At 42.8% G+C, this 22,595-nt stretch overlaps 1 protein-coding gene across 1 annotated transcript in view; it reads right to left on the reverse strand.

The window, feature by feature from the left end:
- The window catches only part of SAMD12 (sterile alpha motif domain containing 12), a 180,235-nt gene that overhangs the window by 59,208 nt on the left and 98,432 nt on the right, over nt 1-22,595 (reverse strand). Inside the window, exon 4 of the mRNA XM_089518390.1 lies at nt 11,565-11,705. Coding sequence (XP_089374516.1) covers nt 11,565-11,705 — 141 coding nt within the window. The remainder of the gene's footprint in view (nt 1-11,564; nt 11,706-22,595) is intronic.

Raw genomic sequence — 22,595 nt, forward strand, 5'->3', positions numbered from 1 at the left:
AGGAAACTAAAGTTGGAGACAATAAAGGAAGCATCAAGGTCCTTTCTGCCTTAACAAGGAATCAGAAAGATTCCTTGTCATAAAACCTTTTGAACTATAAAGTGTAGGTTGATAGAATTTAAAATGAGGGGGAGGGGGTAACATTCTCCTGGAGCCAGTGTGGTATAGTGGTTTGAGTGTTGGTCTATGACTCTGGATACCAGGATTCAATTCCTAGCTTGGCCATGAAACCCACTGGGTGACCTTGGACAAGTCATATGTTCTCAGAATCAGGAGAAGACAACAAGCAAACCTCCTCTGAATAAATTTTGACAAGAAAAGCCCAAGATATGTTCGCCTTAGGGTGGTCACAAGTTGAAAATGACTTAAAGGCACACAATGACAACATTCCCAGGAGTGAACACCACAGTCCACAAGGCAAGCTATGAATTGAAAAGTTAAGTGTTTCTATACTACAATGTCCAAATTCCCCTGGCCAGCATGATAGGTTTCTGGGAGCTACAGTCCAACAACAAAAAAGACTGTCTCTACCAAGAAGTAGGTTCTTGAATATCATCATCACTCAGCTAGGCTGATTTCATTTGCAGCTGTTATATAAGTTACTAAGGCAGAAGGGTAACTGCCCCCAAGGCTGGCCCACCAGCATCCTCCACCCCACCCTCCAGTAAAGGAGTTTGGCACCAGAAAAGCTACAGAGACTTTTCAGAGTTTCTTATTTGGCAAAGCAAAGACATCTGACAGAGGGAGGTAGCTCAGGGCAAAGTACATCTATTGGGAAATTTGGCTCTATATGCACATATTTGCCAAAACAAAAAAACACCTTTTGTTTCTGGCATGAGGTATAGACAAGGAAACATTTGCATAGTAATGCTTGCTTGGAGCAAAAGAGGTGAGGCCCATCTGAATCCTGAATCTATTTAAAATTGCTTGGTTTGGGGAAAGAATAAGGTCAGGCTAGAATATAAAAAGCAAAGAGGAAAAAGGGAGGTATGCATGCATATATGTACATACAGGAGCTGAACTATCTTGAATTTTAGAGACTGCAGTAGCAGGGCTGATGGAAAAATAGATTGGAGTGGAGCTGCAAATTAATTACTGCCATGTCCCCCCCCCCCCTAAAAAAAGCAGTGCAAGGAATGGAGGGTGAAGAATAAATATGAAATGGAAGCAGTGGGTAACTAGGGAGAAAACACACTATGGATTTTGCTGACATCGCTTTGCTGTTAGTGGTTCTTCTGAGTCTTCAAGTTGACTCTGACTCATGGAGACCCTAACATATTGTCTTCTTGGTAGGATTTACTCAGTTGTCACTGTTTTTGTCAGAAAGGATGACTTGCCCAAGGTCATTCAAAGTGTTTCCATGGATGAGCAGGGATTTGGACCCTGGTCTCCCAGAGTCATAGTCCAAACTCAAAAACTTCACCATACAGTACTGGGGTGTCATTCACACATCATTTTTTGCAGCGGGAAGATGCAAATAACCTCACTCATGCTTTTTGTGGCGTTTATCAGACAGGGTGTCTGCAGCCCAGATCTGGGGCTTCTGTGGATTGGGCAATTTGCATTGACATGTTATCCAGAATGTATTTCCATACCTGGTTGATTTCAATGGGAGCCCCATCTGCGGGGCTTCCGAGGGACTTCCGAACTGGCTCCTCATTTTGGTGCGTTTTGGCGAGTTCGCTAAATAAGGGGATTGACGGGAATCGCATTGGGGCTCTGTACGATCTCACTGCGAATTGGTCTGGTGTGGAATCCCAATTTGCTTGTTCTCCTGACCACCATTGCAAAGACCCCCGGGTTGCAAATCTCCCATGATGCCCTGCTGCAATTTGCCCCATTTGCTTCCGCCAGGGCTGGGGAGCGATCATGGCTCCATCGGGGCTCTCTCCCCTCTCCTTCCCCACTGCAACTTTGGCAGAGGAGCCGGCCAGTGAGCACTTTCTCCCTCCTGCCTCTCTCTCTCTCTCTCTCTCTCTCTCTCTCACACACACACACACACACACACATATTTCAGCCACATCTATATCTACATCTATCATCCTGTCATTCTCATCTATTTCACATACACAAACACACACACACACTCATACATACATACACACACACACACACACACACAAAGGGGGGGGGGGGAAGGTGCCTGATGGGAGTTCCGTTCATGCCCTGCCTTTGGTCTGACCTGAACTGACCCTTTTCCTCCTGCTGACAGGTCACTGAGGCTGAGAGAGAGTGACTTGTCAGTTCCAACTAAAGTAGACCCATGGAATCAATTGGGAATAAAAGGGAAATGCAGCGCTTGCATATAACACTAATAATAATAATAACAAGAATAATAAAGGCTCTTAAGTTCCAGGAGGTAACATTTGCAGCACTCATTGGGCATCGGAAGTCTGCTTCCCCCTCCGTTTTTTAGAGCCAGACGCCAGAATGCTCAGATTCTGTCATCAGATTAAAAATCTCTGGTGTGTGTGTGCTTGTGTTGTGGTCATTTGGGTCATTGCAGGTTATGATCTGCTCTTGGCCCCATGTTCAGTCCCAAAATGCAAGCTAGCACCATCTCTGTACCCTGTATCCCACTCCCTTGCCACCCCAGAATGCCTCATACACAGGTAATAATAATAATAATAATAATAATAATAATAATAATAATAATAATAATTCCTCACCTCGGAATGCCAGAAAAGGATGCATTTTTTTTCTTTCCCTAGGCTCCCCCCCCAATTTCCTTAGAGACAATAGGAAAAACTGTATCAATTTGACAATCAGCCAAATTGGACAGAGAAACATTTTTAACATTCGGATTGCAACATTCCTTCAGATTGCAACATTCCTTCAGATTGCATTGCAGCAATTGATTCCAAGCAGCTAGCCACATTCTATCTAAATATAGATCTACCCATTGCAAAAAAATATGAGAAGGGAAAGGTCCCTGCTGGAGACCAGAGCCTTGCCTTGCTCTGCCCCCCCTGACCTGACCTGAATTGACCCGTCAGTCACCCCCCTTTTGCCTCCTGTCAGATTTCCCTTTTTTGCATTCCTCCTTCGGCTCTTTCCTCTCCTCCTCCTCCTCCTCACTTTCAGGTAAAGGGGAGGGAATGCTCTGATACCTCCCTGGATTTGCCCCAATTATGATAAGAGAAGGCAACTGCTACAAAGGGAAGGAGAGAACTCCCATAATTCCATAGCATTGAGCCAGGACAGTTAAACTGGAGTTAAACTGGATTATCTCCCCCAGTGTGGATGCAACCTAAGAGAAGGCAACTGAATGACAGGAGGATGGGGCTCTGACATTGAATTTCACTGCCAGGGAAGGGAAACTAGAAGGGAGAAAGAAAATAGGGGCAGCTGTCATTGACGTGAGGCTAACATTCGCATGAAAGTGGAGGCAGGCTCCCTTCTTGCCCCCGGAAGTGCAAAGGTTCAAGATGCCTTCAGGGCCCCACTGGGCATGCGCAAGGGTCCCAATTCAAATCGTTGGAACCCCCATGTTATGCACCGGTGTGGAACTTCCATTTGCACTCACTCCGCTTTCCCTGAATCCGCATCACGTGACTTCCTTCAATTCGATTCCCCCCCAGTTCGGAAGGGTAATGTAACAGCGACCAGGTATGAAAATAAATTCTCATTATCATGTCAATGCAAATGGCCCAATCTGCAGAAGCCCCTGCAGAAACCTCGTCTGATAAATGCCTGTGTTTGTTATTCACATGATGAAATGGCATTGATCTGCATTTCTGCAAGATGGGTTGAGGTGGTCCCCCATTGCCGGGTCTGGGCTCATTCTCCATGGTGGGGCGGGGGGGGGGGGGGAAGGGAGATGCTGCTTTCTTCCTAGGAAGTTGCCAGAAGCCAACCTGGAGCAATGGGTGTGGAGGGAAAGAGGAAGAGGAGGAGGGTCTCCTCATAAGGCTGGCTGGGAGGAGCCTCATCCCCAAAGGAATCAATGATGTAAATATATTTGAAACCTGTCCAAGGTATGCAGAGTTTAATCTAGGTCTGTTCGTATCGGTTATTCACAATGTTGGTGATGCAAATCTTTTTTAAAAACTCAAGGGGAAAACCCAAAATCGACTGTCCCAGATTAAGTCAGTTTTTTGGCAGTTCCCCCCAAACTTAATTGGGTGCATTTGGAATGTCTGTGAACAATGGAGATTTAACCCAGATTCATCCTGGATTATTTTCACAGTATGAATAAAGCCTGGGTCCCTCTATGCCCTTAGATATAGTTCATCTAGGATGCCCTTGGACAAGGTGGTCTCAATGAGCAGTGACTTTACCTGTTCCTCACTTTTGTCTTCACTGCTTGTGCTTTCCTTTTACACAAGCTCTGTACCACTGCTAGAGGGGGAAGGAAGGTGGAGTGAGGTGGGGGAGGATGAGGAAAGGGTTGTTTGCATTGAGATGAGGCAGGTGGAGGAGATGAAGAGGGAAGGCCCTGGGGAGGAGTGAAGGGCTGGGAAAGAGACGCTGGGGGAAGGTATAAGAGGAGAGGGCGAGACCATCGCAGGGAGGAAGCGGAAGAATTGGTCACAGAGAGGCGGTCGGGAGAGGGAGAGAAAAGGTCACGAGGAGACCACACAGAGAAGGCCAACTGGTTTCCCTACAGGGGCAACATGGGCTGCTGATAATAGGGCCACAAACGGAGGTGTGGCTACGTGACCCCAAGGAGGAAGGGGACTTCAGGTACCTGCGAGAGGGGGAGTACAGAGAGAAGGAAGGGGGTACCCTGGAAGGAGAGTGGTGGGACCCGAAAGGAGGGTGCTGGGAGCAAGCCCCCGTTCCCACGGCCTGGGAAAAGGCAGAGTGTGAGCCCCTGGAGAAGCACAGGGTGTGCCAAGCCAGAGAAGAAGCCCCAGATGCTGATGAAGCCTGATGGAGAGAAGAAGCCTTGGTGGGGCAGTTGGGCAAGGGGAGTTTGTTTGGACTTTTGGTTGTTTCCTTCAAAGTTACAGTAAAGGTTGACTGAATTTACTCAGTGTGCATGTAAGTTTGTAGCACACGTGGAACAACCTGGGAAGACTCTCCGGTGGGATGCAGGCCGGAACACAAGCCCCACCCACAGCAGGGCAAGCTGAAGAAGGCATTTCATCTTCTCTGAGGACTCATCACCTAAGAAAAACCTATGAAATTCATGGGGTGGCTGTAAATTGACAGGTCACTTGAAGACACATAGATTAACACATATACACATTACTATACTATATTATGCTCAGAGTAAAAGGGCAGTGAGAGCCAGGAGGAGAGAATCAGGGCCGAGAAGATTTTAGAAATGGCAATATGCCTTCTGCAGGTTTACTGGGCCCTAGCATTTTCCCAGTGATGCCTACCTTAACAGCCTGGCCATTAGAGAGGTTAAAGAATTGGTCCTTGTGACCTCCTCCATCAAAATCAATGGCATTTAACTGGGAGTAAACTTTGGCAGGATTGTTCCTCTTGTTTTGTTAATACAACTCAATATTGTCCTATCTGTTACAGTGGTGTGGATGTTCTGTTTGTTTTGCTTTGGCAATTGTATTGTCCAGTGTAAAACTCACCCAGCAAATGCCAGCCCCAAAGCTAGCTGAAAAAGGAGAGATGCGAGACCTGTGCAAAAAATGTATCACTCAAATATGCTTCCACTCTGAGCAAGAGCAGCAACAGATCTTGAATAAAATGTGTTTTGCTTCAACAAAACACACCAGCCCACACAAGGAGCAACCAAGCCTTAGCTAAGGGACACACCAGCTGATCTCGCCCAGAGCTCAGCAAGCCACAAATATCCAAAAATAGTTTCACACCATCATCAGGCTGCTGGTTGCTGCTTCCGATGAATCAGGATTAGGAAAGAAATGAAGGATGATAATTTCCCTCTCTCCCTCCCTCTCCTCAAGCAGCTCTCCCAGAGAGGCAAGCTGCAGATATTTTTGTCAAGTAAGTTCAGTGACCTGACTGCATTTCTTTCAGACAAGCTTGCGGGGGTAAGGAGGTCATGTCTGTGCCCTTCAAGCCTGGGGAAAGGGGAAGGAGAAGGCGAGGAAAATCAGCCAAACTTCCTAAAGAAAACTGGCCCAGTTATCAACTTTTTGCTTTGCAGCAGGGCTGGAAAACAATTTTACAGTCTGTGCAGGGGAAACATATTCCCTCCATCCCTTGTATGTCAGGGGTGGATGGAGAACAGCTGGCAAGGGAATTCTTCCTCCTCTCATTATTTCCTATTCAGTGATTGTAATTTCCAATGGGAATTCCTGTTTCCTGCTCCCCATAGCCTACATGAAGTGGGGTTGGGGCTAGATTCTTATTCCCAATAGGGCAGAGGTCTCCACCTCAACGGAAAATCAACAGAAAACCAGAGCTTGGAAAGAAATATTTTTTGTGAACTACAAGTCCCAGGATCCCACAGATGGTATTGGGGGCATTAGCAGGAAAATAGAAAATAGCAGGAAACAACCCAGAGCAAGATAAAGAGTAAGCAAGGGGGTCTATGAGTACATCTACATTGCAGAAATAATGCAGTTTGGTGTCACTTTAATTATCATGGCTCCATCCTACATAATCCTGGAATTTTTAGTTTTGTGAGGCACCAGCACTCTTCAGTAGAGAAGGCTAATGATCTTGTAAAACTACAGAGCTACAGCACTTAAAATGGTGTCAAACTGCATTATTTCTACAGCATAGATGCACCCCAAGTTAGGACTGCCAGATGAAATCAGAAACAAGTATCTTGTGCTTTTAACAGTTGTGCAGAAGAGGGAATATCTGCAGGTGCTGACAGCTAATACCCCAGATGACAGGATCAAACTGTTGACCTTAATAAATTAGAAAGCTGGTCCAGGACTAACAAAATAATTTCAACATGGAGAAATGTAATGCAGGGGGAAAAATGAAATGTGCAGACATAGGATGGGGGACACCTGGCTTGACAAGACTAGATGTGAGAGGGATCTAGGAGTCCTACTAGATCACAAGTTATATTTGAGTCAACAGTGTGATGCAGCAGCTAAAAATGTCAAGATAATTCAAGGCTTCATCAATAGATCTAGAATGAAGGGATGTAATAATGTCACTCTATTATGCTTTAGTCAGACCATACCTAGAATTCAAAAAGGATATTGACAAGCTGGAGCATGTCCAGGGGAGGGTGAACAGAATAGTGAAGGAAACCATGCGCTATGAGGAACAACTTAGAAAGCTGGGTACGCTCAGCCTGAAGATGAGAAGGTTGGTGATATGATAACCCTACTGAAGATGGAGCAAGTTTGTTTTCTGCAGCTCCAGAGAATACGACACGGAGCAATGGATGTAAACTACAGGAAAAGAGATTCCACCTAAACATTAGGAGGAAGTTCCTAACAGTAACAGCTGTTCAACAGTAGAATGCACTACCTCAGAGAGTGGTGGAGTCTCCTTCTTTGGAGGTTTTTAAATAGAGGCTGGACGGTTATCTGTCAGGAGTGCTTTGACTGTGACTTCCTGCATGGCAGGGGGCTGGACTGGGTAGCCCTTGAGGTCTCTTCCAACTGTTTGATTCTAATTCTATGAACTCTAACCTAGGGAGAAATGGTATCAGAGGTGAACTGGAAAGATCACAATTTCTTTGAATAATGATAAACAAAATACACAGTTAAGATGTAATTCACACTACATTCCCATGAATGGAAAAAAACAACAACAACCCAAAGCTAAATTTACTCTTTATTTGCTGGATTATGGCGATATTGCCGATGTCGTCTGATAATCTTCAAGCAATTGCAGGATAATGATAAGAACATCTCACTATGCTCCTGTCACTTTTCTCCATATGAAAGAGTCCAGTGATAGAGTAAAGTTCAGTTCTAAATTATGCTAGCAAATATGGAAAACAAAACAGGAGCCTACAGACTGGAACTGATCAATATACATTCCTGTCCACAAAAAAGACTGCAGTAGTTACAGGACCATTGCACTGATTTCTCACACAAGCAAAATACTGCTCAAAATTCTGCAGCACAGACTCCTACTATATATGGAGTGAGAGATCCCAGAGGTGCAAGCAGCTTTCAGAAAAGGAAGAGGCTTTAGGGATCACATTGGAAACATATGGATAATAGAGTGCCAAGGGGTTTTTCCAGAAGAAAATCAGCATGTGCTTTATTAACTACAGCAAAGCATTTGACTGCATAGAACATGAAAAGCTAAGGCTTGCTCTCAGAGGAATGGGCATGCCACTACACTGATAATCTTCATGAGCAGCCGGTACTCAGGACAAGAGGCTGCTGTCAGACTGGACTGACAATTGAACCTTTCCTAAACACTGGTGATCAGAACAGGGGTTGGGCATCATGAGGCACATGGGCTGCATGTAGTGCTTAGGACTTGGTGAAAGGTGGGATGCCAAATCCTGACCTAAAATTTTTTGAGTTCTACTTGATGGAATGTAATGGCTTCAGATTTATCTTTTTTATTTATTAAAATGTTTATCATAGCCTTCAAGGGTAAGAAACATGGGGGGGGGGGGGGACAGGTAATAAATAACCAAATTAAAAACACAGCTAGAAATTACCAAGATCTACAAATGCTGTTTTCTTCACAGAGAAATATTTTAAGTAGTATACAACCATTATGCAAAAATGGAAAATAAACCTGATTTCACCCCAAACCAGGTGCAACATCACTAGAGCAAAATGAGATTTCTCCATGTTAGGCCTCTATGGCTTGTCATCCCTGAAACCAAATCCACACCATAAGCCATAAATAGTGACTTGCTGGATGTTCAAAATATATTTCAGACTCCCCCCACAAAAACAAACAAACAAACAAACAATGAAAACAGAAGAAGTGAGGCTAACAGGCTTACAGGACAGGCCTTTGCTACCTGAAAAAAATAGAAGAACCAAAATGACACACCCTCCTAATCCATGTATGAAAGCTGATTGGGCTGACAATTGAATCTTTCCTGGTGATCAGATAGTGTCCTTTATTGCATCAGAAGGCTTAGAGCATGCATGAAAGACCTCCCAGCACCCCACTGCCCGAGAGAACTGCCCAAAGGTCAAGTCAATCATGTTAATGTAGAAGTAGGACTGGCCAACTGTATATATCAAGGAGGAAGTACATGGGATATGAGCACTGTATCTCATATGATACCATAAGATGGTTTTAGACTTTGCTCATTGAATCAACAGAACAATTAGCATATTATTTGACTGTGCAGGAGTCCAAATTTTACCATCAAAACAGAGTTTTCATGTCAGTGGGACAGTGAATCTGCTCTGAGCTTTAGTTTGAGCATTGAAGAAGCCAGCCAAGTTACAGAATCCTATCTTCAAAATATGTTCAGTACCTTGGATAGTTCTTTTACAGTCTGGAGTGGCTTTACAAACCCACTTGGCATGGGACCCACCAGCCATTACTAGTATATTGGAAAGATGATACATCATCACAATGACACTAAGGCGCGCTACAGACCGCCGGAAAGTGGTGGTCTGCCTGCGCCATCATTAGCGGCGGCGAGAAGCCCCAGCGGCCAAACCGCAAGGCTTCCCGCCGCCGCTAAGAAGCGCCAAAATGGCACTTTTTCTTGCGCCGCAGAAATGACTCGGCAAGGCGCCAATAGTGCACTCGCCACATCATTTCCGCAGAGTGGTGTCCGGACGCTATGCGTCCGCGGCGTCAACATGGCGCCCCCCGGCTGTATAGGGCGCTGCCATTTTGTACGCGCAGAGTGCGTACTAGGATTAGGGGCATGAAAAAGTCACGCCCCTTCCTAACCCTAGTACGCGCTCTGCACGTACTATATGCCTGTGCAGAACGGGCCTAAGATTCTTCATAGTTCTTAGCAGGAAACAAGTCAACAAAGTATCAACCACTAAATATGATCTAGAACATCTCTGTAGACTTAACATGCTTACAAAATGCTTACAAACTGATCTATAGGTTTGCTAATATGAAGATTAATTTCCTACACCATATCTGTTCTCTGTGGTATAATGGCCTACAGCTCCCAAAACTGTTGGTATCACCAATATATTACTACAGGTGGTTGGCAAAGATTTTTTTAAATATCCTATCACCATCTTAAGGCCATTATCCAGAAGCCTCCCCCCCTTTTTTTTTTTTCAGAAGCTCCCTTTTCACATTAGGTGATCCATAACATCATTTATGTTTGGCTTTTCTTGCTACACAATATGAAGATGCTCCATGGACCCAGTTTTCCAATTTGACTGGAGTTCAGGGGTGAGGAACCTGTAGCCCTCAGCATGTTGTGGGAGCACATTTCACTTCTTCTCTGACCAAATAGCAAGAGCCAAGTGCAGCCTATTTCAGAATTTGGGTGAGCAGATCACCCAGTATTGGCATTATAATACAAACTGGTATGCCTTCCCAGTAAGGCCAACTTGGAGTGCAGGCACACTATGTAATTACAGGTGGCCCTCAACTTTCATGGGCATTAGGGGAAAAGATCCCTGCAAAAAGGGGAAAAACATAAATATTAGCCTTCTGTCTGTCTGTCTGTCCATCTGTCCATCCATCTATTCATCCATTCTATCTGTCTGTCTTATCTGTGAGAACACTCTCTAGGCATTCACTCAAAGTTGACCGTAGAATTATACTGGAGGAACTACAGATGCCTAGAAAGAACATACTGTTTTGGCAGCAGGGTCAAATATAGTAATTAAATAACCAAATCTGCAAATGCTTAACCCAAAAATGTGGAAAGACAACTATACAGCAGTCTGATACCACTTTAAGTGCCTTGGCTCCATCCTACACAATTACTGTATTAGAAACTTAGTGAGATACTTGGAATTGTCTAATGCACTTGCCTAAATTGCAGCATTAGAACTCTGTCATGGAGAATTCTGAAACTAGAAATCTCAGAATTCCATAGGAAGGAAGCATGGCATTTAATGTGGTATTAAGCTGCTACAATATCATAATGTGGCAACCTGTTTGGTTGTAATAATTACATTTTTGGACTACAAATCCAAATGGCTATTAATGTCCTAGTAAGTATCTGGAACACAGGTGAGGGAGGGATTGTGAGAGTAGTACTACCACAGAATGTCACCTTTTTTGAGCCTGAGATTCCAGACATTGCGGGTGGGATTGACAGGGCTGTTAGCCCACTAGCTACCTTTGGGAATGCAGTAGAATTTAGGATCGGGCTGCTATTTTCAAAGGCAGCCTTTTTGTCAGGCGTAACACCAAGTTATTCAAGTAGGATGAGAGAAACACCAACAATTACACTTCCAGTATTTGATGTTTACAAGGCAATACTGAATCCCTCCTGTTTGTTTTAGGAAGACAGGTGTGTGTGTGTGTGTGTGTGTGTGTGTGTGTGTGTGTGTGTGTGTGTGTTGGAAAAGCAGTAGACTTTTTTTATTAAAAAAATTGCTCTTATCATAACAGACAGGCAGTCCCTAATACACATATTGATCTGCTCTTGTTATTTTCCCTTTGTTCTCCACCGGGGAAGGCGCTACCACCCCATGAGGCCTCTTCGTGCAACAGTTCATGCTGGAGAACATCAAAGCCATCTTTGTACTTTCGTTGGTGACCTTTTCCCCTCCTCTCCTGTGGTCCCTCATCAGAAGGTCTCCTACCTTGCGTGAGTAACTGAAGGTTTCGGACCTCCTCCCTCACTTTTAGCTGAAGGACCTGCTGCAGAATATGCTGCCGCAAGCTCTCTTGAGCAATCCCCATCCGCTCAAGCTTTTTGTCTGTCAGCCTGAGCAAGGCACGACCTAGATCCAAAGGAAAAAAAAAGAAGAAGAGAGACAGAGACAGAGAGAGAAATTATCCAAGGATTTTCATTTAATGAATCAAAATTCTACATGCTGTAAATGTCCTTATTCCAGCAGATAAAACCTGCCTGCACCACTAATATCATCCCTGGTGAAACAATTCGAATCACAATGGGATAGAGAGGGGGAATGAAGCCTCAAAGCATATGCTGGCTCAGTCAGTTAATTAGCTCCCACTCGGGAGATCTAGATTCAGAAGCCAACTAATAATGTTACCAGAAAGGGTTAGGGTGGAGGGGAGGTAGGCTGTCCACAATGAACATACTTGTGATGTGAAAGAAGACCTGCTATCCTATTAAAGTAAAAGGTTTACTCAGCAGTGGAGTGCCAAATCTTGCATACAGAAGGGCCCAGGTTCAATCTGCAATATCTACAGCAAAGACAGGTATGGTAAAGCTGGCATCTTTTAGCCTAACTTCAACATGGGGCTCAGGAAAGTTTATCATCATCATCATCATCATCATCATCCCACCTTGCTCCCAAAACTGGGACTCAGGGTCACTTATAATCTAAAAAACAGAACAATGTAGCTAAAATTGTATAAAAAGTGAATACAGTCAACCCTCTTTATCCATGGTTTTTTAATGCATGGATTCAACCATCCACAGCTTGAAAATATTAAAAAATAACATGAATTCCAAATGCAAACCTTGATTTTACCATTCTATATAAGGGACACCATTTCACTATGCCATTGTATTTAATGGGACTTGAGCACCCAAGGGTTTAGGTATCCATGGGGGTCCTCAAACCAAACCCCAACTGATATCAAGGGCCCATTGTCCAATGATCAAACCAGTACATCATGCTGGCTCTCTTGAAGGAGATACACAAGGAAAACAATATAGTTTCTTATGCTGAGATGGTAGATATCTCAAATTTTCCCTCTGCTTGGAGAGTTTATGAGAGGCTTTGCTCATTTGTGAATGATTTTTCAAATTTTTGGACTTATTTTGGCAACATTTACCATTTCCGTATCAAAAAATTGTTTACATTACAAATTGCATTTTGCATGTAAAACTTCTTTTTTTGTTTTGCTATTCTGGGAAAATGGGTTGGTCTTTTCACTCATGTGCAGGAACAAAAAATCTCATGGTAATTGCCATTTTTTTCAATCATGCATCTCAACATGTTGAGATATCCTTGTCTCATGGCAAGTAAAATTTTTTGCATTTCTAGTATCTCCTCCTCAGATCCTCCTCTGCCTCCTCACTGTGGTACGTAGGAGACCCTAGGATTTTGAAGGGCTGTGCAGGCGGACTATAAGATCTCTTTCTTAATCAAAATGGGAAGGCTTTGGGGACAGTCTGAGAAGGAGATTGTATGTCTGTTATTTGAGGTCCAGCAGAACTAAGGTCCCCTTTACACTACACAATTACAGAACTATGATTCCACCTTAACAGCTAAGATTCCAAAGTATGGAATCCTGGGATTTGCCATTTGGGGAAGTGTATTTAGCATTCTGAGCCAAAGAATTCTAATAATGCACCAGATCACAAATCCAAGGATTCTACAGGATGCAGTCTTGAAGGTTAAACTGGAATTGCAGTACTATACTTGTGTAATATGAAAGTACCCTAAGTAGAGAAAACATCATCTTCAGAAAATTGGTCACCAATAGATGAACTAGGCAAAGTGTCTATGATGAATACAACAACCATGTGTAAGAGTTGCTGTCTGCGTCACTGGAAGGACTATGTGCATAAAATTGTGGATTTTCAAGATATTCAAGAGATCGATAGGAACAATGGACAGACAGGCAGGCAAACCTTTAGTCAAGAATCTGTCCCTTTAGATGGTGTACGGCTTTATAAAGCAGTATAACAACATGAAAGCAATTACTAAAAATGATTAAAACAGGTTTTTTTTTAATACAGAAAGAGCAGCAGAAAAAAAGAGAAATGTTGATCCAACAGCTGGTAAGAAAAGAAGAGCCATGGAGATAGGAAAAGGACCAGCAGGGGTGATCAATGGGCAACCCCCCCCCCCCCAGTTTAAAAAAATGCTCCAAAATTATGAAAAAGTATTTCTAGGGGGACGTAGTGGACATTTTCATAATCTTTGGAGCACCACTGGACCTCCCATGGGTCAAAATAAAATTCTGCAAAATTTTCAAAATGCTTTTTTTTGGCCATATAATGCCCCTCAAAATACCCTCTAGAGGTTGCCCAGTAAGGCCCCAAAATATGTCCCCCCATGTCCCCTTCAGGGCTTTATCAGGCATATGGCAGCAAAATCTGAAAATTGTGGGAGCAGGTTTGGTGGTTGTGTGGACCTCCAAGGTCACCGGGAGGGCTAATGCCCCCCTTAGTCTTCCACATTTTCAGTAGATCTCCATGTAATAGGGAAAAGCTTGACTTGACTTTCCCTTGGGAGCCCTTTGCAGTTAGGAACTTTGTATACAAATTTGGCTCTGGCTCCACTGTGAAGACTCATACAGCACTAAGCCCAACCCTGGGGATATAACAAGCTATTAATTTTCAACCTATTACTTTTTTTTAATGGAGGGTAGAGAACAAAATGCTAGCTTTCCAGTCCTGTCAATAAGATTCTGGATGGAGAAGGGGAAGAGTTAATATGAAATTGTACATCATGATTACTGGAAGTGGTTCAGTAGGTAATTTACTGTTCTGATGGGAACTGTATCGATCCTTTACAAGTCTTGAGTATAAATGACTGTTAAGACAGTCCTGTTTTTTTAGTTGAACATATTTGGGAGGGCCTGATAATTTCAATGGGAGGAAATAATCATAACTTTGAATTCCCAACTGAAGTATAAATTCAAGCACAAATCATATTAGTCTGCTTTGCAAATGTACTGTAAAATGTGAGACAGTCACTTTTAGAGCACTCAGGAAGGACTGAGCAGACCCACAAAGCAAATTTAGCACAAATCTAAAACTTTAGCAGGCAGACCCATAAATCTACATTTGTTACATGTACACTTACAAACCTATTCCCTGGATGCACTAATTGCCCAACATCCATACAACACATGTTGTATAAACAGGTACGCAATTGCTAAAGAAGTCTATCGATTAAGGATTATTCTCTATTGTATTGCCCCTCCACTACAAGGTCCAGCCTTAACATCAGCCCTGACCTATATCCCAGTTGGACAGCATTGACAGATTTATGAGATCCTCATCAAATAAGATGACTTCAAGGTCTTTTTTGTTTGAGAAGGCTAGAATGAATCTGTCAACATGGTAGATTGTACCTGGCAGCAAATGGATGCACTGTCTAGGTTAATATGGTGTTGCACAGAAAACTATCCACCAATGTATTATCAAACAAGGGATATCATGCAGCACTAAGACCAACCCCAAGGATATAACAAGGTATTAATTTTCGACCTATTACTTTTTTTATAAAGGGTGCAGAACAAAATGCTAGCTTTCCAGCCCAGTCAATAAGACTCTGAATGGAGAAGGGGAAGAGTTAATATTGGGTCGAAGGCAGATTTGGATCTACCAGTAGATCTTTGAATGATTTGCAGGAAAAGGCCCAGAATTTCTAACTGCTTTTTCAAGTAGCACAAATACCAATTTCACAAGGGTTAAACACTTTTTCATCCTCCATTGTTACCATGGTGCTCTGTTTCTTTCTCTCTGCCCTTTCTCTTTTCTTGCCTACTCTCTCTCTTTTTTATTGATGTTTTTCTCTCCCTCCATCCTAGTGGCCATTCAGCCTTTTCCTCTGATCACTTACCTTATAACTTCTTTTTCTAAGGGCTTGCATACAAAAGCATTACAAAGAGTTGCCTACAGGCCTTCTGGATAAATGAATATGCTAGGTCTGATTGTTAGGTAAGCCTGCCTCCTAGTGACTAAAAGGGGGGGTCCAGTCTAAAGACAGCATTTTAATTACCAGTAAATAAAAAATAATTCATTTTACAAACAAGATATCCCCATGATACACAGTCCTAGGATCACCTCCGTATACCTGATAACTTTCAGTTGTCTAGGTTTCATGCTCTGGGAATTACAACAGAGACAGATGAATGCACATACATTTCAGAGGTAAACCCCATCTGAACAGGCCTTGCCAAGAAAAACCCATGATAGGTTCACCTTAGGGTCACCATAAATCAAAAACCACTTGGAGGCACACAACAAACACATTTAAAAGCAGTATAAACACCTTGTTGTTGTAAACTGCCATCAAGTCAACTTCAACTTATAGTGACTTTATAAATGAGAGACATCCAAGATTATAAACAGATCTCCTCATGTCTTCCAAACTCAAGGCTTTGACTTCCTTGATCCAGTCAATCCACCTATAATGTGGCTGCCTTCTTCACCTATTGCCTTCCACCTTTTCAAGAATTATTTTCTTTTCCTGTGTGAGTCCTGTCTTCTCATGATATACCCAAAGTATGACAGTCACAAACATATTAAAACATTTCACATTTAGAAATTAATCATCTAAAATTCAGAATCATCTGGATAGGCCTGCCAGAAGAGACTGTTCTTTAGTGCTGTTTTAAATTTTGGCAGCATATTCAACTGTCAAATCTCTTCTGACAGGTCATTCCACAGTCTAGGGGCAACTGAAGAAAAACTCCTCTGGCTGACAGTTGCCAACTGTCTACAGTTGGCTAGTCTACATGTAAGTGTATTATGAGAATTGCTGCAGATTTTCACACAAACGCATCAACATTTGCCTTCACTTTTCTGCACATATTCACATTTATTCTCCCTCCCTTTACCCAAAATGTGCAGGCATCCAAACCCATGTGAAGCCGACTGAGGTCAAATATTTGATTATGTGCATCCCTGCAGATACTTTTGGATATGCCAGTGAACATGAAGTCTTTTCTCTGGAGTCCCTCCCCCCCCCCCCCCACACACACATACACACTACAAAGGGCCCAAACCTCTGCAAATCAGCCACAGTGGCCAGTTCATATTGAAAAGACTGGAATGAGACCTATTTTAATCATGTAGACTAGCCCCTAATCCTGGTTGACTGGAGTAAATGTCCCTGAAAGGACCGGAGTGATAACAGAAGGACAGCGAGTAGGAGGCCATTTCAGCCTCCAGGTGTTCCAAAACATGGAAGCAACAACAAAGAAGGCTACATACACAGATACATGCATGCACTTAAAAGTATGTGTGTCTATACTATACACAGGTACACATACACCTAGGGATGCCATATCCCGGCGGCACCTGGGACTGTACCGGTTTTGGCAGTACCAGGCCCGCCCTGTCCCAGGTGCCGCCAAATCACAGGTTGGGACCCAGCCTCTGAGCCGGGCCCGCTCATGCGGCCATGGCCGTGGCCGCTAATGCACGCGGCCAGCCACGCCGCCCATCTCCTCCTCCTCCGCCTCCTCCCTCTCCTCCCCTTCCGCACCACGCAGCCGCGCTGCCCTCTTCCGCCTCATCTTCCTCCTCCTCCTCCGCCTCCTCCCCTTCCGCACCGCGCAGCCGCGCTGTCCTCCTCCTCTTCCTCCGCGCAGCCACACACCCTTCTCCTCCTCTGCACAGCCGCACGGATGAAGCGGAGGAGGGCAGCATGGCTGCACGGAGGAGGCGGAGGTGGAGGTGGCGCCTCCTGCGTGCGGCCCCACCACCCTCCACCTCCTGTGCGCAACTGCACCGCCCTCCTCTGCCTTCCCGCACGGCCACGCCACCCACCTCCTCCTCCTCCTCCTCTGTCCCAGGCCGGGGGCCAGCGGCAGCTCACTCTGGCACGCACACATGCGTGCGTGCCTAAACGGAGCACCATCGTCCCCTGGAAGCTGGGCAATGGCAGAGCAGTGGGGGTGGGGCTGATTCCAGCCCCAGTCTCCCATTGGCCAACCTCAAGGAGGAGGTGGAGCCTCAGGCAAGGAGGAGGAGGAGTGAGACTCTGGCACAGCCACGGGGAGGGAAAAGCGCACTTTCTTAGCGCATGGCGAGGGGGAGGAGGAGGGGGAAACAGGAGGAGGAAGAGGAAGAGGAGGAGGAGGTGGATGCCCATTTTTAAAGTTTTTTTCACGTGCCTTCCAATTTAAAAATGTGTCCTACATTTGAAAATGTTGTCCTACATTTGTCCCGGTTTGGAGGTCCTGACTTATGGCAACCCTACATACACCTCAGTGCAAAGCCGACATCTCTGTGTATCTGTTGGCTATTTTCTGCTAGCATTGAATAAAGCATTATCTTGGAGTAGAAATTCCCTAGCCCTTTTTCAAGAATAAGTGGGTTGGCATCCCAGGTTTTGAGAGCTTTGATCATTACATCGACACATTATATTATAACATTGGTTGTGCAGCCCAAGTCTGCAGAAAATAGTCAGATCATATTCATATGCTCCAGCTGTCCTGATTTGGGAGGGACAATTCTAATTAATCCTCTGTCATCCTGCTTTTTCAGCTGCTTTTACAATGTCCCAGTTTCTCTCTCCTCCCTCATACCCCCTTCATCCTTAGCTTACTTCAACTGCTAGAAACTGAGTTAAAAGTACAAAAAGTACAAAAAGTAGTTTACACTCAGTTAATATAGTAAGAGAAGGTGGGATGGAAACTTGCACTTCCCAATAGGTTCAGGCAAAAGCAAACTGCTGCAGCATCTCCTTACTTGTGATTTGTTTTTGTATGTTCTTTTGCATCATGGCTTGGCCTCACATCTGTTCTGGTTTTACTCTATGAAATATGGGATGGGATGGTTTTTTCCTCTTCTCCTTTAAATTAAAACTAGAATGCCACTTGTGTCTTAAACACAATTTCCCCCCACCAGTTCTCAACCCATGCAAAACGCTTAACATTCAGAACTTCACAAACCCATTTTACCATGCCTCCACGGGTCTTTCATTTTCTTTTTCCCTTTTTAATTTACTAAATAGAATTAATAATACTAAATTGAGGTTGCCCATTAATATTTATGAGATTAAATAATTGATGTTAATAGAAACGGAAAATTAAAAGCAGCATTACTATAGGTTAAGCAACACAAAAAGCAGCAGTGCAGCAGAAGTCCCCACACAACACACGCACAGAGAGAGATACACATTGCCACTGCAGCTTTCATCAAATGATTCCTTCACCTCCATCTCTGCAGATTCTGTGAATAGCCTTCCTGACATTATCTCAGCAACAGGATTTCTTGATGGACTCTCAGCACTTTAGAGCCACTAATGTATTTGCTACCCCCAGGGCCACACTGTAAATTTATAGTGGAGTTGATGGACAATGTCAAAAAAATTGCTCCTTCTAGTTTCATGGAAAGAAGTTACATCATAAATTTACTGTTCATTTGCATAAATATGGAAGATGCCAAGCCACAGCTGGCAAACAGGCTTCAATCAGCCTCTGATTTTATTAAAAAATATAAACGGCTTATTAAATTTTGCACAATTGTAATTACAAGGCCTCTTGAAAAAATTTAACTCTGCATCAACAACAAGTTTCCAGTTCTCTTCTCTGCTCCTTGACACAGCATTAATCTACCCTCAGGCAGTTGGGTATTCTTCCCTGTATTCTCCAGTATTCTTAACTGCATATTGTTAATCCCATATTATGAATAAACAATTTAAACCAGCCTTGTAAAAGGTAATGAAATTAGAAAAAATAATTAAATGGGCTTTTAAAAAAATGTTGCCAACTGGTTTGTGAAATATGAAAATAAGAAAAATGAGTGGCAAGCCATAAATATGCAAAAATATTTAATACGATGCAGAAGGTAGTTCTCTCCTGATGTGTTCTAAGCTACAAACAACTCTTCTCAAGTGCAGAAGGTAAAATGAAAATTTAAAACACTTTTGCAGCTAATCTGTATATACCACAACCCAAGTGAATAATCTTAATAAAACCTCAGTAAGTACAATATTGCAAATTACTGATAATACATTATGCTTTTGCTCAGAGCAATTTAAACCCAATCCACTTCCACTTGGGTCCTGAACACAAGTGAAAACTGACTGAGAAATCCAAAAGTTCATTATCATTACTAGAAATTTAAAAAACGTCTATAGTTTCGCTAGATGGACTATATAATTGCAAAGGTAAGTACAGAAGATTTTAGTTTACGCAACTTTAGAATCTGATTTTTAAACATGGAACCACTAATAATTACAAAAAACAAAAACAAAAAACCCTTAGTAGAATTGGATTTAATTTGCAGATAATATGCTGCATCTGCACTGCAGAAATAATCCAGTTTGGCACCACTTCAACTGCCATGGCTCAGTGCTAAGGAATTTGAGTTTGTTGTGGCATCAGAGCTCTTTGACAGAGAAAACTAAATATCTCACAAAAATCCCAGAATTCCATAGCAGTTAGTGGTATCAACCTGGATGATTTCTGCGGTGCAGATCAAAGCTGCCAAGTTTCAAATGAATAGCCATAATTATCAGGAGGGTGGGGGGTGGGTGGAGGCAGGGATGATTTATTTTATTTATATATCTCTCAAATTGGAAATGTCACTTTGTGAGAAGAATCTTTCCATTTATTTTTAAAATATTTTTTATTAAACACAATCACAAACACATTTTGTAGATATAGGTAAAATAAAAACAATAATAACAAACAATAATTAAACAAACACAATTAAAGTACTAAACAAAAATAAAACATACATTACCTACTCCCCGCCTCCAGATATATACCACTATTATTCTGCTTCCTTATATACAGTCAGCCCTCCATATCTGCAGATTTTTTATCCACTGATTCAAGCATCCATTGCTTGACAATATTTTAAAAATAGATACATTTAAAAATATATAAATTCCCAAAAGCAAACCTTGATTTTGCCATTTTATGAGGGACACCATTTTTCTATGACACTGCATTTAATGGGACATGAACATCCACAGATTTTGGTATCCACTGGGGGGGGGGGTCCTGGAATATATAATATATTTAAACCTCTGCAATATACCAATTCTCTTAAGATCAACCTTTCCACTTGCGTGTGCAACAAAAAACATATTTGGCCTCCCAGGATTTTTATAGACCACTGTTCTAAAAATATAAGATAGAAAGAGGGGCTAGACAACAATTTGTTAAGGCCCCACCTGTCTGCCCAGCCAGACCCAGAAAGACCTCGGTGCTATTTGTCAGAATAGAAGATTATGCCTTTTTGCTATTGTTTAATTGTAAAACAATGCTCCTGCATAATTTGCTGCAAAAAGAAAGAGGCAGTAAATGAAGCCACTTCAGATACCAGCATAAACAAGTGATGTTCCAATAATTGTGCTTGTGCTGCATCCTGAACTTCAATTTTCCAATATATAATAACCTGTGTTTTTCAATAAATAGATTATGTTGTCTGTCTGCCTTCCTTTACTTGGATTCTGTGTGTCAGCTTAATCATGCATCATGCTCTTCAGTTCATTCATCAGTAGCTAGAAGATTATTCCCTCTCCACTCCATTTCTAACCTAGGAGGCAGCAATCAAGAAATGGAATATAATTTATAAATCAAATACACTGTTTTAATATAGGGAATCATGAGATGTTGGACTAAAACTCTCAGCAGCCCAAAATAGCACAGTACATGGTGAGGAATACTAGTACTGTAGTTGCAGTCTGACAACATCTGGAGGACCACACAATTCTAGCCCTTGTTTTAACATAATGCAACATCATAAACATCCAATCCAATTTTAGTTAATGAACTGTGGGGGATTTTCACACTACACAGTTATAGTGCTGTGATTCCACTTTGCCATTGCAGCATGCGATGGAATCTTGGAATTTGCAGTTTATTTAGAATTCTCAACTAGAGAGCTCTATTGCCGCACCAAACTACAAATAGCAGGATGCTACAGGATGTTGCCATGACATTTAAACTAGACTCATAGTGCTATAATTGTGTAGTGTGGAAGGATTTTTTAAATTTCTTTTTTCAAAAACATCTTTTCTGATATCCATAAAGATCCTGTCTTACAAACATAATCAAAATATCTGAAATGAATCTGCCCAGTGTGTGAGAGTGCATGTTCTTTCAAGTTGCCTGCCAACCTAGGGCAACCCCACCTAGGTGGTATTTGATCCTATATAACAGGATGGTGAAGCCAATGTGGCATAATGATTTGAGTGTTGGACTATGGCTTGGAGACCAGGGTTCAATTCCCAACTCAGCCATGAAACCCTCTGGGTGACCTTGGGCAAGTCACACTCTTTCAGGCTCAGGGCAAGGCAATGGAAAACCTCTTCTCAATAAATCTTGCCAAGAAAACATGATATGGGTTGCCAACGTACGTAAGTAGTGTCGCCATAGGTTGGAAACAACTTGGAAGCATACAACCAACAACAACAGGGATAGTAGCTTGGGGGGGGGATCTACTGGCCTGTGCATTAAATTTCCTTGCATTGGTTGTGATACAAACAACACACGGTTGTGCTCAATCGAGTGGGGCTCTTAACTTTCACGTACACTCTATCACACATAGATTTTGCTACTGTACCAGAGCCAATCCAAGATACTTTACTACTGGAGATAAGAAAGTTCTTTTTTCAATTCTGTAAGAAAAGCCAACTGGATTAGAAGGCAAATTACTCTGCAGCACAAGGAATGGGACAGCATTTTTCACTGCACCTAAAGAAATCAGAAAATCATAGTGGTCCATACTCTCTCTTTATAACCTGTTGCCACCTTGCAATCTCTCTCCTTGAAGGAAATGCTTCAGTCTGCTTAATGGTAGGGTTGATCCTATATTCTACCCACAGCACTGGATGGCTGAGTATTGAGAGATTTATTATTGTTGTGTGCTTTCAAGTCAATTCCAAATTATGGCAACCCTATCATGACTTCTTCATGAGATTTGTTCAGAAAAGCTTTGCCATTGCCTTCTCCTGAGGCTGAGAGCATGTGACGTGCCCAAGGTCACCCAGTGG

Source organism: Sceloporus occidentalis, unplaced genomic scaffold (genome assembly GCF_023333645.1).
Source record: "Sceloporus occidentalis isolate IW3139 unplaced genomic scaffold, rSceOcc1.0.p SCAF_3, whole genome shotgun sequence".
In the NCBI taxonomy this organism is placed as follows: domain Eukaryota; kingdom Metazoa; phylum Chordata; class Lepidosauria; order Squamata; family Phrynosomatidae; genus Sceloporus; species Sceloporus occidentalis.